General features: G+C 40.5%; 1 protein-coding gene across 1 annotated transcript in view; it reads right to left on the reverse strand.

Moving 5' to 3' along the window:
• The window catches only part of SLC26A8 (solute carrier family 26 member 8), a gene marked incomplete at both ends in the record, with an annotated part of 65,360 nt that overhangs the window by 12,434 nt on the left and 37,311 nt on the right, over positions 1-15,615 (reverse strand). The window contains 4 exons of the mRNA XM_079713968.1: positions 2,455-2,532; positions 7,382-7,495; positions 9,249-9,396; positions 13,561-13,643. Coding sequence (XP_079570094.1) covers positions 2,455-2,532; positions 7,382-7,495; positions 9,249-9,396; positions 13,561-13,643 — 423 coding nt within the window. The remainder of the gene's footprint in view (positions 1-2,454; positions 2,533-7,381; positions 7,496-9,248; positions 9,397-13,560; positions 13,644-15,615) is intronic.

The raw sequence follows: 15,615 nt of genomic DNA on the forward strand, positions 1-15,615 counted from the left end.
CTGCCGATGAAAGGGACACGGATTCATGCCCCGGTCCAGGAAGATCCAACGTGCCGTGGAGCGGCTGGTCCCGTGAGCCATGGCCGCTGAGCCTGCGCATCCGGAGCCTGTGCTCCGCAATGGGAGAGGCCACAGCAGTGAGAGGCCCGCATACCGCAAAAAAAAAAAAAAAAAAAAATATATATATATATACACACACACACATATATATATATATATATATATATATATATATATATATACACTCTGCCTGCGAATTAGAACTGATCCTATCATCAGGAATGGATTGGATCCAAGCTTACTCTTATTTTCTGAGGTTACTCAGTGACCACTTGGTCTTAACAGGTCAGCAGACGAGGGAAGAACAAAGATGAAGTCAACAGAAATTACTTGTTTCCCATCTTCATCTTCTTTCCAGTCAAGAATCTCCCCAAATTTCCACAATTTGCAGGGAGATGTGGTAGGAAAGATAAGAAATTCAACTTCATAGGGCTTTTACCAGATTTTGGGCTTGATGTATGGAGTATGAAGAGGAAACAAATCTTTTCATGACATAATATACAATAAAATTTTTACCTTTCTTAATATTAAGATAAAACATGCTCATGTATAAAGAAGAATTGAATTTATATATAATTTCCATCATACAAGAGATAACCATTGTTAACATTTTGGTATAGCCTATGTATTTTTTCACACAAAATTGGAACAATATTGAATATACTATTTGTATTATGGTTTTTTTAAGAGTTTTTTTGATGATAACTATTTTAAAAAAATCTTTACTGAATTTGTTACAATATTTGTTCTGTTTTATGTTTTGGTTTTTTGGCCATGAGGCATGTGGGATCTTAGCTCTCTGACCAGGGATCGAACCCGTACCCCGGGCACTGGAAGACGAAGTCCTAACAACTGGAATGCCAGGGAAGTCCCTGTATTACGTTTTTTTAAAATTTATGTTGGTTCCATTGCTAACTAGTTGAGATCCCCGCCAGGATGTTCCACCAATTACTCTCCTAAGGATTTTGCAACAAGCTATCCACAGTTGTTCAAAAAAGGAAGGAATCATTCGTAGTTTAATACTCATAGAGTCCCAGTGTTGTAGAAATTCAGATATTCCACTGATCAGATTGTATTTACATTTTCTCACCCAAAAACATCCTAACTAGATGATATAAAAATAACATGCCATAACATGGTTGGCCAAAAGCAAGGGCTGTTCTATCCCCAGCATATTTATAGTAAGGGAGGGCTTACTTACTTTTATCACTACCCTTCAGTGAATTCTGACAGATTTTTATTTGAGATTTTTAAAAATTCTGACTCTTCTAGAATGGAAAAAATCATTGTTCAAAGTAAATTAGTGAGTGGCCCTCCGAAAATAGACTCCCAAGAGTTATAGCACCAAAGGTGCTATATAAACTAAATTCTGTAGATGGCTTCTGCTGGGAATCAGAGGACAGCTTGTGTGATAAACAGAAGCTTAATCCCACCCACCATGCATATATTCCATGGCTGGTTTCCAAGGTCCCTGAATCACAAGAGCAGAAGGCAGCAACAGCCTTGAGATGGTCCTGCTCTACTGAAACCTGATATTTACCAGGTGGAATAAACGCATTCAAAAGGATGGGCATAATATTTACAACAACTCCAGTTTAGGGACTGCCGCCTCAGTGTGTAACCAAGCTGCTGCACCAGGAATAAAATCTCCTCCCCGCTCCCTTAGTACTATCTAAAAATAGCTAAAGGGAACATTAAGGAAATTTAAAAGGAAATTATGATGACTGGGCATTGATCTGTATTGTCACTTAGACAAATCGATTATAGCTAGTAATTAATGCACCTGGCATCTCTAAATGTAAGGTCATCCGTCTCACACAAAGGGAAGAAATGGCACATAAGTATATAGAGGCATCCTAGCTGAACACAGAGTTAAAACTCAATTTTTAGATGCTGCCTTTAGTGTTCTGAACTGACCAAGAGGCAGTGTGGCAGCAGTAGGGGGATTGAGTTCACATGAATGCAGAACAAGGACTTCTGGAAACTATTTAGGAAAACAGATGGCATGAATGCACAATGAGCTTCCAAGCCTGTGGTGGTATTGGGTGTTCTGGCATCAGAAGTCTATTTTGGTCATGTTTAACTGAATCCTTACTTCCAAAGCTTACTTTATAGCTTAAGCAAAAAAAAAAGATTAACAGAAACGAGAAGAATAACAATTATTTTAGTGCTTATTACTAGCTCAAAACCGTTCTCTCCATATTATACATATTATCTTATTTAACTCCCAATCCTGTGAGGCAGTGGCTGTTATTTTAAAGAAAAGGAACTAGAAATAGGCTGGGGCAACCACTGGGGATCAGTTGAACGCAGTTCTCCTCAGAGATGCCCCACCAAGATGTAATCTGGAGATCCATTCTTTCTTGACTTAGTTATTTGATTAGTTCTACTTACATTTGGCAGTTTGTAGAAAAAGTGTCCCACCTTCACCATCAGGAGCAGCATCACACCTGCGCCTACCAGAGATGCAAACTGAGGAGACAGAGCCAGGTGGAGAGAGACCATCAGGAATGTATTGGTCCCTGTCTGCAACTGAGGCCTTCTGCTTGGTGAGAAGCATGTCATTTTTTTCTTAAAAGGGGTTGAGTATAACCATCCAGCATAAGTGCATTTTTCGTGAACTGACATTTTCAGGTCCTGTCAAAGTGCTAAACACATACTAGGTACTCAATAAATTCTTGTTGATTGGACGTATGAAGGCTTTCTGAAAAGTCGCATATTGTCTGGGATATCTGAATCTTTCTTGCCATAGCTTTGTGGTATGAATCTGAAGTCTCCTAAAATCCAGCCTGCATTTCATCCTAAATTTAACCCTTCTTTGAACAGTTTAGAAAAGCCCTGGTAGACTCATCACTGTCAGCCCTAAAATCCCAACCATTCCACCTCGCTCTTTTGGAGCCTGGATAACTTCCCATCTAACAGCTTCAGTGGTGCTTCATCTTAAAAACACCATGATATTCACTTCTGATTTTCCTACTTCAGTTTCCCTCTGCCTCACTGCCATCAAAAAAGGTTATGAACATGAGTCAGGGCTGTATATAGGAGCTCTGGATCCTATCCCACCTGGGTTGACTACTCTGGGCTCAGTACTACTTGGTAAGCAGTGATTCAGACTGGCAAATACAGGTAGAAAGCTAAGAAGCATAGTTCCCTTTATAATCTCAAGGCTCTCTGGACATAATCTTGAACCATTATATCCTCTATTGATAAATTTCCATTGTTTAAACCCCTACTAAGAAAAAATAATATACAGCAGTGTAATTTCCCACTGTGATGGGGGTGGAGGGGGAATAAAACTGTATGTAACCACAAATCAAAATAATGGCATATACAAGCAAGAACAAGCAACCTTAAATCTAAACCATTAAATGACCACTCAGCAATGATTCTCTAACTTTTTTTCTCTTTTTTTATTAGGTGTGAAAAAAATAACTTCCTACTGGATTCCCTCTCACTACTCACTGCTATTTGCCATATAAATATATCACTGATGATAATCACAATGAAATCAACATCCTACTTCCTTCTTTCCCCATCCCAGCTGATGCACAGCTAATGGGACCAGCCCAACATGGAAAAGTTGAACCTTGAGAGAAGAGTAAAGGGAGAAGGATTCAGGAAAATGGATCACCGACCGTAATTGAACCTCAGGGAGTTCTCATGGCAAACATTTTATACACTGTGGAACTAAAAAAAGGTAACTGACGCCATAAGTTCCTCCAGCCAATGTACATATCAGCCTGTTGCTGCATCCAGTTTTAGGGTCTAGGTTCAGGCAGTCTTGCACTATAAGAAGAAACTGCTTTGATTAGCACAGGAAAATATATCAGGACTTTTCCTTCCTTCTACTCCTTTCTCCAAAATTCTTCTCATTATTTTTAAGGAAGCGAAGACATACAGACACCAAAATTAGCTGTATAAACCTAGTTTAAAATGAGCACAAACCAGACACTGAATCCCATAAAACTTGCTGCTCAGGGAGGCCTGCCAATAATTGTGTGTCCCCCATGGCTGCACACGCAAAGGAGTGGGCTTTGGGATCAGAGGGCCATCCTTGGTGGCATTGTGCCTTAAGAGGATGCTTAATGGCTCTCAGAATCACAGACTCAGTGCCTGAACAGGGTCTAGAGACAACGAGCATGTACAACTTTACATCTCATGCATGTTTTGCTTTTCTGCTCTGATTTTCCATCACTTTTCCAGGCTTTCTTGAACAAAGACTGACTCTACCTTCTTTCTGGGGATTCAAGGCAATGTGAGGTCCCATAAAACACAGCCACTACTGACATGCAGACCCTCAGACACCAAATGCTCCATAAGCAGCGGACAGTACATTACCATGGACCAGCCAGGGCACTAGGGACCTGTGGTAGAAGCTCTGATATTTGAACATCTTAAGTGACACGCACTATGGTGGGCACTATTGTCATCCAGTTTAATTCTCACAACTGAAAGGTTATCCTTATCCCCATTTTACAGATGAGGACTAGAGCCTCAGAAAGTGAAAGTAACTTGCCCAAGGTCACACATCTAGAACTACTGAGTCAGGTTTCAATCTACCTGACCAGTTGACTCCAAAATCCAGGCTCTCTCCACTGCACTATCTGCTTCCTCTAAAAAGAACACAGCTCATTTCTCTCTTTGATAATTTTTTTCTTTTCTTTTTTAAAATAATAACTCATTTTTAAAAGCAGTTCTGGGAGCCTGGGGACAAGGCAAGAAGGCTGGTCCTTGGAAAGCAGAGAACAAGGAAAGGAACCCAGTCATAGAGAAGAGGGAAGCATAGTGGTCAGAACTGGATGAGCAGGCTCAGGCCATGGCTGGAAGGGCTGATAGGTTTTGCTGCAACCAGTAAAGACAAGTGGGTTCTAGACAGGGAGAAATTAAAGTGAAATTCAGACACATTTTATACAGTTTGTATTTATGTCAGACATACATACATACACACATACATACATACACACATACATAATACATATATACATAAGTGGCTCCTGGTGACAAGTCATGTCAGAGAGGTTCAGAGCCAGCCCCCTAGCCTCTCTTTCCTGCAGTCCTGAGGAGCTTTGAAAAAGTGGGGGTGTTCTCAGGCAGAGTGAATCAAAAGTCCCCAGAGAAAAAGGGTGGAGAGAATAACCCCTGCTATGGGATGAAGAAGGCTGAATGAGTCCAGATCAGAAACTTATTGGAGGTGGGGTAGCTCCAATGTGGAGGGCCAGGGTCAGGGGCATTCTCTGCTTGAACCAGCAACTTGCCCTGGGCAAGTCAGGGTCTTGGGGAAGGACTTACCGGTATCCCTGGGGACATACTTCCCTTTGAAGGGTCACTGTACCACAAAGAGAGATGTCATTGGTAGGGGAGAGCAATGCCATAGCAGAAAACAGAATGAGAGCCATCGGCAACCTTTGAAGCAGGCACTTTGTCCAACAGGCTAAAGGCAGCTCTGAGGCTGAACTGAAGCCCTTCTTCCCTCCCTCCATCTATACATATCCTAACCCTCTTGCAATGATCCATGAAAGTCTCACTTTATCCATCATTCTCCTTCTTGCAATATTTATGGCATTTTAAAATTTATTGTATTTATTCTGCACTTAATTTTACCTGCACCATGATTTAGTTTTTTCCAACCACATGCATCTTTTCTCCCCAAATTTGTTATGCTTGTATACTAAATAGACAAAGTGTGTGGTCACAAGTTAGTGGGAACTATTGTCTGGAATTTCCATTTTTTCTTACCATAAAACCCTCTCATTTTGACTTCAAAATTTTTTCACACTTGCATAGAACATCCTTCTTTTTAACATAACTCATCTTCCTTCTTTTGGTTAAATAGTAGTGCAAAACAGCTACATACACCTTAAAGGCCAATGTGTCTGGCAGAAACTCTATAACAAAAAAACTCAGTCCACATAAAATCATATGGTATGGGCTTACTCTAGACCCATGTTCTCACCCCTGTCCAATCTTCTGACTTTTATTAGCTTTCACCTTATATTTCACTTATATTTACCCATGGACTGTGACACTTTATCTTTCCCCATTCAAATTCAGTGTCCATTCTTCTGACACTTTACTTTTTGACCATGGCTATACCTCCCTACTGTGCTGCTGTGGCCTAAGCTTGTCTTTGACTTCTGTCACTGTTTCTGTGCCTCCTGATCCCCGGACTCATTCCATAGGCTTACTCCAGGTTCAATTCTGATAGTTCTTTGACATTTATTCATGCTATATAACTGAGATGCGACACCTCTCATGTTGTCAAGTTGTAACTTTTATCTGGTCAGTTTAAAACTCATGAACGTTGGACTTAAAAACTCTCTTGCCGGGCTTCCCTGGTGGCTCAGTGGTTAAGAATCTGCCTGCCAATGCAGGGGACACAGGTTCGAGCCCTAGTCCAGGAAGATGCCACATGCTGCGGAGCAACTAAGCCCATGTGCCACAACTACTGAGCCTGTGCTATAGAGCCCGCGAGCCACAACTACTGAGCCCACACGCCTGGAGCCTGTGCTCCGCTACACGAGAAGCCACCGCAATAAGAAGCCTGCACACCACAACGAAGAGTAGCCCCTGCTTGCCGCAACTAGAGAAAGCCCACGCGCAGCAACGAAGACCCAACACAGTCAAAAATAAATAAATGAAATAAATAAATTTAAAAAAAATCTCTTACCTACAATTAGACAGAGAGCTTGCCTTTAGTGCCTTCTCTGCCAACATTTTCCCTTTCCCTCTTCCTTTCCATACCCCTATATATTTAGTTTACTAATTCAGGATACCTGAAGAGGGTCTGACCTAGATAATTTTCTCTTACACAAAGGTAGAATGGTCATAAATTCCCTAAGCTCACCTAGACAAAGACTTTATTCTCTATCATGAAAGCTTCTTGTCATGCCCTTTGAGAAAGCCAGGAAAGTTTCTAGTTCTGCTGTCAGGAAGGAGAGAGTTATATTATTATTTTCCCAGACTAGGGCTGAGAATATATCTCCCCACAGAAAAAAAAGTTAATAGGTGATGGTTGGTTTATCTGAAATATTATCTTTTAGGTATGTTACATGTAAAGTAGCTTTTTGTGGGCTAATATACAGAAGCCTTTAACAGAACAGTATTTTTATAGAAAATGACTTTCAAGTTCCACATTGACAGATAGCTTTTAAGACAAAATCTAAGCAAAAATTAAGCCAAGCATGAAATCCAAATTCTTCCCAAACAAGCATCACATTAAAACAGTAACATAGTTAAACTAATATAATCCCCTTCTGTGAATATACATATGAATAGACCTAAGTGTCTTTCTATATTAGAGATCAAATTCTATTTCACATACCTGTTGTCTTCCTCCAGCTTTATCCTGGATAATAGTCCTGACAACAGCACCAGTAAACACATAAGATCTGAAAAATGAACTGACGACATTGCAAAGGCCAATGGCTATTAAATCCTGTAAAGAAATGGCAAATACTTTAGGCCCACTGTTTGTCAAAGAAGGCTGATTTGAGTTTGAACTAAAGGTATACTGTTATTTCTTAGGCATGAAGATAGGGTTGTTTACATCACTTCAAATAACACTGAAATATTATTGGAAAGAAGTGAAGGATGGCAAATCTGATTTCTTCATTTTAGCTAGAGATCATAAGGAAAGTCCTTTTTCAAAGTGAGTAAATGAGCCATTTTCCTTATTATTCTCTTCCGCATGATTTCTGGGAATTAGGATGACAGGGAGAAATATAGTACTATTTTTCTTGCTTCCTTCTATACTATTTTAAAGTCAAAGTGGGACACTGACTGAACCCGGGCCAGGCAGTGAAAGTCCGGAATCCTAACCACTAGGCCACCAGGCCATGCCAAGTGGCTTGCAGGATCTTAGTTCCCCGACCAGGGATTGAACCTTGGGGCCACGGCAGTGAAAGCACCGAGTTCTAATCACTGGACCACCAGGGAAGTCTCCATATTCCCTTTTTAATTTCTAGGGGAAAAGCCAAACTCAAAATGGTCGGAGACTAAAAAAAAAAAATGACAAGGACTATTTCTGGGAGGCCAACTTAATTGTATTATTAGCCTAGTTTTGATATACCACTGCATTTCTTTTTAAAAAATATTTATTTATGGGCTTCCCTGGTGGCGCAGTGGTTGAGAGTCTGCCTGCCGATGCAGGGGACACGGGTTCATGCCCCGGTCCGGGAAGATCCCACATGCCGCGGAGCGGCTGGGCCCGTGAGCCATGGCCGCTGAGCCTGCGCGTCCGGAGCCTGTGCTCCGCAACGGGAGAGGCCACAACAGTGAGAGGCCCACATACCACAAAAAAAATATATATATATTTATTTATTTGGCTGCACTGGGTCTTCGTTGTGGAATGCGGGATCTCTTTAGTTGCAGCATGCGAACTCTTAGTTGCGGCATGTGGGTTCTAGTTCCCTGGCCAGGGATGGAACCCGGAGCCTCCTGCATTGGGAGAGCAGAGTCAGCTACTGGACCACCAGGGAAGTCCCTCCACTGCATTTCTTCTTGTGCTTTGGCATGTGGTTGACTTCTAAGGACTTGGGGGAAAGGAAGATAAAAGGAGAGGAGAGGAACTCTGCTAGCTTAACAACATGATGTCATACATTACCTTCTTGCCTCCCTACACCATATATGTTCTAGAGTAACCACACACATTAATTCAAGTGGCTTCAGAGTTAAGTATGCCACACTTCTCAAAAATCCTTTGGTAGGACTTCCCTGGTGGCGCAGTGGTTAAGAATCCGCCTGCCAATGCAAGGGAAACAGGTTCGAGCCCTGGTCCGGGAAGATCCCACATGCCGTGGAACAACTAAGCCCGTGCGCCATAACTATTGAGCCTCTGCTCTAGAGCCCACGTGCCACAACTACTGAAGCATGCGCGCCTAGAGCCTGTGCTCCGCAACAAAAGAAGCCACCACAATGAGAAGCCCACGCACCACAACGAAGAGTAGTCCCCACTCGCCTCAACTAGAGAAAGCCCCCACACAGCAACAAAGACCCAACATAGCCAAAAATAAATAAATAAATAAATAAATAAATAAATTTAAAACATCCTTTGGTAATTGTAATTCAAATCGTGGTCCAAGTGACTCTCTGGTTACAGAAGAATCCAGTCTTCATTTTAACTGCAGGCTAAGGTTAGAGAACAAAGATTAAAGGGTCACAGAAAGTAATAGAAAGGCCTGTCCTCTCACCTGGTTGGAATTGACATCATATTTATGGAAACTGGCAATCTTCCTGCCCAGAAATATGAGCAGAGAGGAGCTCACTAAAGCTAAGGAGAACGCTTCTAAAAGAACTTCAGTAAGATTGCTCGTATCTGGCGTTATAGGAAACAGGAAGCTGGAATAAAATGGTGGAATTATTCCTAGATAGCAGGAATCATTTATTGGCATCTCCCCCACTCCAACCTTATCATACTTTATCATCCATATCAAAAGGTCTGACCCTTTTTTAAAAAATAAAAATAGGAGATAAGAAGAGCAACTCAGGCAGCAGCTTGACAAAACTGCCAGCAAATCAAGCCAGGTTACAAAAGCCATTAAGAGAACATGCTCTACTATCTTCTAGTTCAAGGTTTCTGCCATGTACCAATGGCAACAGATAAGACAGGCAAAACTACAAAAATCGATGAAAAATAGTTTATTTACACTGTTTGAGACCATAACAGTGGGTAAGCAATAGGCATATGTCATATCTAAGATGGTTTAGAGCTAAAAAGCTCAATGTATTCCCTTCTAGTCAAACGCAAATCTTTTAGGGTATAATTTTAGTCATTGTCCTTTGTAAAAATTGCTTCTGATTCTTATCCACACCTTTTTTTCCCCAATTATTTTAATTGGGTAAAATACACATAACATGATTGACCATCTTAGCCATTTTTAAATGTACTGTTCAGTGGTATTAAATACATTCATAATGTGCAACCATCACCACCATCTACTCCATAACCCTTTCATCTTGTAAAACTGAAACTCTATAACTATTAATCAATAACTCTCCATTTCTCCCTCCCCCCAGCTCTGACAACCACCATTTTACTTTCTGTCTTGGTGATTTTGACTACTAAGTACCTCAGATAAGTGGAATCATATAGTAATTGTCTTTCTCTGACTGGCTTATTTCACTTAGCATAACGTCCTCAAGGTTCATCTATGTTGTAGTATATGTCAGAATTTCCTTCCTTTTTAAGGCTGAATAATATTCTATTGTATGAGGGGAGTTGAATGCTAAAATATTTGGATTTTCAGTGCCCAAATTAAGCACATTCCAGAACCGTTATGAAGCCTTCAGTCTCTCTCTCCCACTTCACAATTAATACTGAATTCCAATAAAATCTTAAACAATTTCAGCTAAGCCACTGGGGCTAGTCACAAGCAAGAAAAGTCCAGCCTTAACATGCTGCCATTGTGAATTCATAGGCACTAGGGAGCCATTGAAGGTTCTTGAGCTGCAGAAAAAAATTAGAGATAGTGTTAATTCTAGTAGTAGAGCAGTCCTCTTGGCACCTGTGTTAGGAGTATCTGTCTATAGGAAAAAAAAAGTGCTTCAGTTGGGGCATTGTTGCGAGATAAATACAGCTTTGTTTAAAGTTTATCTTTCTCTCACACCTGCCATGCTGTGAAGGAGAGTCTGTTTGGTGTTTGTTTTGTCTGATTCACCACCCACTGAATTATTCTGTCATGAGTGTAGCAGCTTCAAGAGTTAGAGTAAAGGCACAGACTAGAGTGAGTTCCAGATTCTATGTGACCTCGACCAACTCAGTCTGAGCTGTTTAATTTGTATTCAAGAGATGTGACAAGATTCTGTTATTTAAAGGTGACAATGGGTCACCTAGTATTCTAGACTCAATGTGAATAAACTGTAAAAATTCATTTCCATATCTTTGTGTCTAAGGTGTTTTGTGTGTAAAATACTTGTGTGGTATATTCCTTTTATTACTTCTATAAATAAAACTATATTCTTACTGTCAAAAAATATTCTATTGTATGTATATAACACATTTTGCTTACCCATTCATCCATCAATGGACACTTTTTATTTCTTCCACATTTCAGCTATTGTGAGTAATGCTGCTATGAACATAGGTGCACAAATATCTCTTCAAGACACTGCTTTTAACTTTGGGCGGTATATATACAGAAGTAGAATTGTTGGATCATTTGGCAATTCTATTTTTAATTTTTTGAGGAATCAGCATACTACTTTCCACAGTGGCTGTACATTTTACATTCCCACTAACAGTGCACAAGAGTTCCATTTTCTCCACATCCTCACCAACACTTGTTATTTTCGTCTTTTTAAAAAAAAATAGTAGTCATACTAATGAGTGTGAGGTGGTATCTATTGAATTATTGTAGTTTTGATTTGCATTTGCCAAATGATTAGTGATGTTGAGCATGTTATGTGTTTATTGGCCATTTGTGTATCATCCTTGGAAAAATGTCTATTCAAGTCCTTTCTCCACTTTTTGAGTCAGGTTGTTGGTTTTTTGTTGTTGCATTTTAGGAGTTCTCTATGTATTTTGGATGTTAATCCCTTAGCATATATTATTTGCAAATATTTTCTCCTATTCTGTGAGTTGTCTTTTTTTCTCTGTTGATAGTGTCTTTTGATGCACAGAAGATTTTAATTTTCATGAATTTATTGCCCAAATCTATGTTAGTAAACCTTAAATATTTAGTATGATAATAGCATAAACTACTGTTTTTTTCCTTCCTGATGTTTTCTGTAACATTCAATTCTTTGTCAGCAATTTAGTTAAAAGGGGACATGGACGTGGAAGGAACTAACCTAAATTGTTCAGTTTTTCTAGTCCCTAGCAACTGTGGATAAACAGGTAATAAAAAGGGAGTTCAAAGCAATACCTAAAATTAAATTTTTGACATGTTTGTTTCTCTACCCATACCCTTGAATCTTATGATGAAATATAAGCAAAGGTTAATTGTGTGTTTTTTAAGTCATTAATAACAGAAGCATATTAAGTAAGTATAATAGAGGGGTTATTATACTAGATTTTGGAATTAAATAGAAATGGGTTTAAATAGTAGCTCTGACACTGACCAGCTGTGTGAGCTTGGATAAGTAATTTAAACTTGGTAACCCTTAGTTTCCTGAGCCATAAAAAGAAGATAATATCTTCCTTATAGTATTACTGTGAGGAACAAATGACATAAAATAATTATGTAAAGCATCAATCCCATTGTTGCCCTTGTCATTTTTTTTTCCTGAGGGCAGACACCAAGTCTTATTTACCATTGTATTCCCTGGTACCTAGGTTGCCTGCTCACAGTTTTAAAAAATTGAACAGAATTTCCAATGTATTTAATCATCATTAGATTTTACTGAGAACTGGTAGGATATGAGATTAATTCAATCTAGTTGCATCAAAGTAGCCTCTGTTTTGTATGCTGGGGGCTAGCCAATATCATTGACTCTTTGCTGTATTCCCTATTGAAGAACATGAGGAAATAAACAATGCTCTTCAAAAGCCTTCTCATGAGCCAAGAAACTGTGGTATGCAGCCTTTCTTAGCTAAAGTGATTCATCTGGTCAAGGTTAAAGAAACTATAATTCCCTAACAGAAGCAAGAGTGATGCCCCATAGTCACTGGTAGGAATCATAATGTAAATTAATTGCAAGTCCTTAAGAACTCCATATGCCAGACTACTTGAAGAAGGCTTTCTACTCAGAGTGATGAAGTAATGTTGCTCGAGGACACCCATTCAGTCTAAGTAGGTGAAGACAGAAGGAATGCTCACATCCTGAGCACTGAACCCCAGAGAGAGGCTAGGAAAACAGAGGTATCTCTTGTCCCATCCTTGAGAGTTAATCAGACAGGTATGGAGGTTGAGAAGCTTCATAATGTGCTGTGAGAAAGATGCATGAGTCTCTCTGGTATCCAGTGCATCCAGCAGTTTACTTGGGTAAGGGGATTGGCTCGACCATGGGAGGAGAGTCAAAGGCTGAACAGAGAAGAATGGGGTTGTCCTAGCCCTTGTCCTTTAGAACCTCTGTGTTCTAAAATGAACTTGAGCCCATGACCCAGATTTGGCTGCGGCCAGAGACTGTTAGCAGAGAATATTGTTTAAAAAAATTAATAAATAGAAAATAATTAAGTAGAGTTGGGAGACCAAAAGGGGGAGTTCTCACACACTGTGACCATTGCAGAGCCCAACAGGAAGAAGAAAGACTCCTCTTCTTTCCTGGCAAAGGACTCAGCCAATGAAAAGCCATAGACTTTTTGTTTACCATGGCTCCCCCCACTCCAATTTTATTTTTTCCTTTATAAAAACTTCTTCCCTTGATGTGGGAGGACTTGCATGTGACTCGCCATGGTTGCAGACCCCAAATTGCAATTCTTTGCTGATCCCAAACAAAACCATCCTTGCTGGAGAACTAACTGGCACTCTGTTTTGGTCAATGATACCAATCAGGCTATGTAGTCAGAGGCTAAGAGGAGTTAACGGGAAGGGAAAAGTAGTCTTGAAAAGTGGAATTACCAACCTATAGGGAATCATATCAATGAGCATCTTGCTGTTTTCTGTGTCCACGTTTATCTTGTTTGCAAATGCAGCGAACCCAAGAATCTGTAGGGGTTTAAAAAGAAAAGGAATGTGATCATCTAAACATTATGCATTGCTTCCAAGAGCAGAGGTGCCCATAGCCTCTGGCAGCACAGGGAATGCAATACGCGGCAGTCCCTATACATGAAGGTTGGAGAAAGAGGCAGTGCCAGTTCAGTGGAACAACAAAGGCAGAAGTCCTCCCCGACTCTTTTGGTTCCCTGAACTCTTTTTAGCACTGTAACCAGAATGAAAAACAACTTCAGGCTTGGTCTCTGACATAGTAATAGGAAAAAAGGGTTGCCCTAGACTTCTCTTTCCTCACCAACTTTAAATATCTGGATCAAGTATAAACATGTTTTCAGATTATAGCTGTAACCAAGGCCTCAGTTTTAAAAGTTTTAAAATCTAGGTACATTGTCCCAATACAAGTAAGCCCTCTGGGGGGTTGTTGAGGTATATTGATAATCATTAATAACCATTAATAAGATGGAGCAGCATTTGATAGCACACACGAAAAATTGCTTTAGCAAAGCAATTACTCGCTTTCTTTTTTCTCCTTTCATTTCCTTCTGAAATGCCAAGTCTCCCTTCCATTTCTAATGTCTGTTAGAGGGAAAACAGACAAGCTAGCAGCTATTACACCTTATAAAGACCTCACACCAGGCTTTCCTGGTGGCGCAGTGGTTGAGGATCTGCCTGCCAATGCAGGGGACACGGGTTCGAGCCCTGGTCTGGGAGGATCCCACATGCCGCGGAGCAGCTAGGCCCGTGGGCCACAACTGCTGAGCCTGCGCGTCTGGAGCCTGTGCTCCACAACGGGAGAGGCCGCGATGGTGAGAGGCCCGCGCACCGCGATGCAGAGTGGCCCCCGCTCGCCACAACTAGAGAGGGCCCTCGCGCAGAAACGAAGACCCAACACAGCAATAATTAATTAATTAATTAATTAATTTCTAAAAAAAGTGGCGTCTTTAAAAAAAAAAAAAAAAGACCTCACACCAAAGAAATTAAAGCAGAGACAAGAGAACTCAATGCCCATTTTAAAATAATAATATATAGTTGCTTTACCCCATTATCCCTACTAACACATAAATCTTTTCCCAGCATCTACTCTAAGAGTTCAGCCAGACACTGAGCAGGATAGCTGTTGGTTTACCTGTGATGCTGTGTTCAGATGACGACCCCTAGGAAGCCTACAGATCAGAATGGAAGGAAGATCTGGATCAACAGAAAAGTTGTGATATTTCTATAGTTAAGGGACAAGAAGTGTGGCAAGTGGCCAAGAAACTCTTTCATTTCCAGTATAAAGGTTACACTTGCTCATTAAGGAAAATAGAGAAAAAATGAAAAATTTAAAAGCAGAAATAAATCACCCAAAGATAACTACTATTGATGCTTTTTTTTGGTGTTTGCTATACAGCTTAAATATACACATATACAAATACACACATACACATACATTAATTATGAACATACGGTATGTACAATTTCTTATATCTATGAAACTCTTGAATTATTTGTCAGTTTATTTCACCTGGATCCCAAATATTGCCTTGAAATTTTCCCTTAATATTTGAGACTACCATCTAAAGGACAGATTGGTGGGTATGAGCAGTTTCCTCCAGCACATCCTTTTTTTTTTTTTTTGGCTGCGTTGGGTCTTCATTGCTGCCCGCGGCCTTCCTCTAGTTGCGGTGAGCGGGGGCTACTCTTTGTTGCGGTGCGCAGGCTTCTCATTGTAGTGGCTTCTTTTGTTGTGGAGCATGGCCTTTAGGCACGCAGGCTTCAGTAGTTGTGGCATGTGGGCTCAGTAGTTGTGGCTCGTGGGCTCTAGAGTGCAGGCTCCGTAGTTGTGGTGCACGGGCTTAGTTGCCCCACGGCATGTGGGACCTCCCCCGACCAGGGCTTGAACCCGTGTCTTCTGCATTGGCAGGTGGATTCTTAACCACTGTGCCACCAGGGAAGCCCATCTCCAGCATATCTTAACAGTAGTTTC

This window comes from Hyperoodon ampullatus (genome assembly GCF_949752795.1).
Source record: "Hyperoodon ampullatus genome assembly, chromosome: 10".
Taxonomy (NCBI): Eukaryota; Metazoa; Chordata; class Mammalia; order Artiodactyla; family Ziphiidae; genus Hyperoodon; species Hyperoodon ampullatus.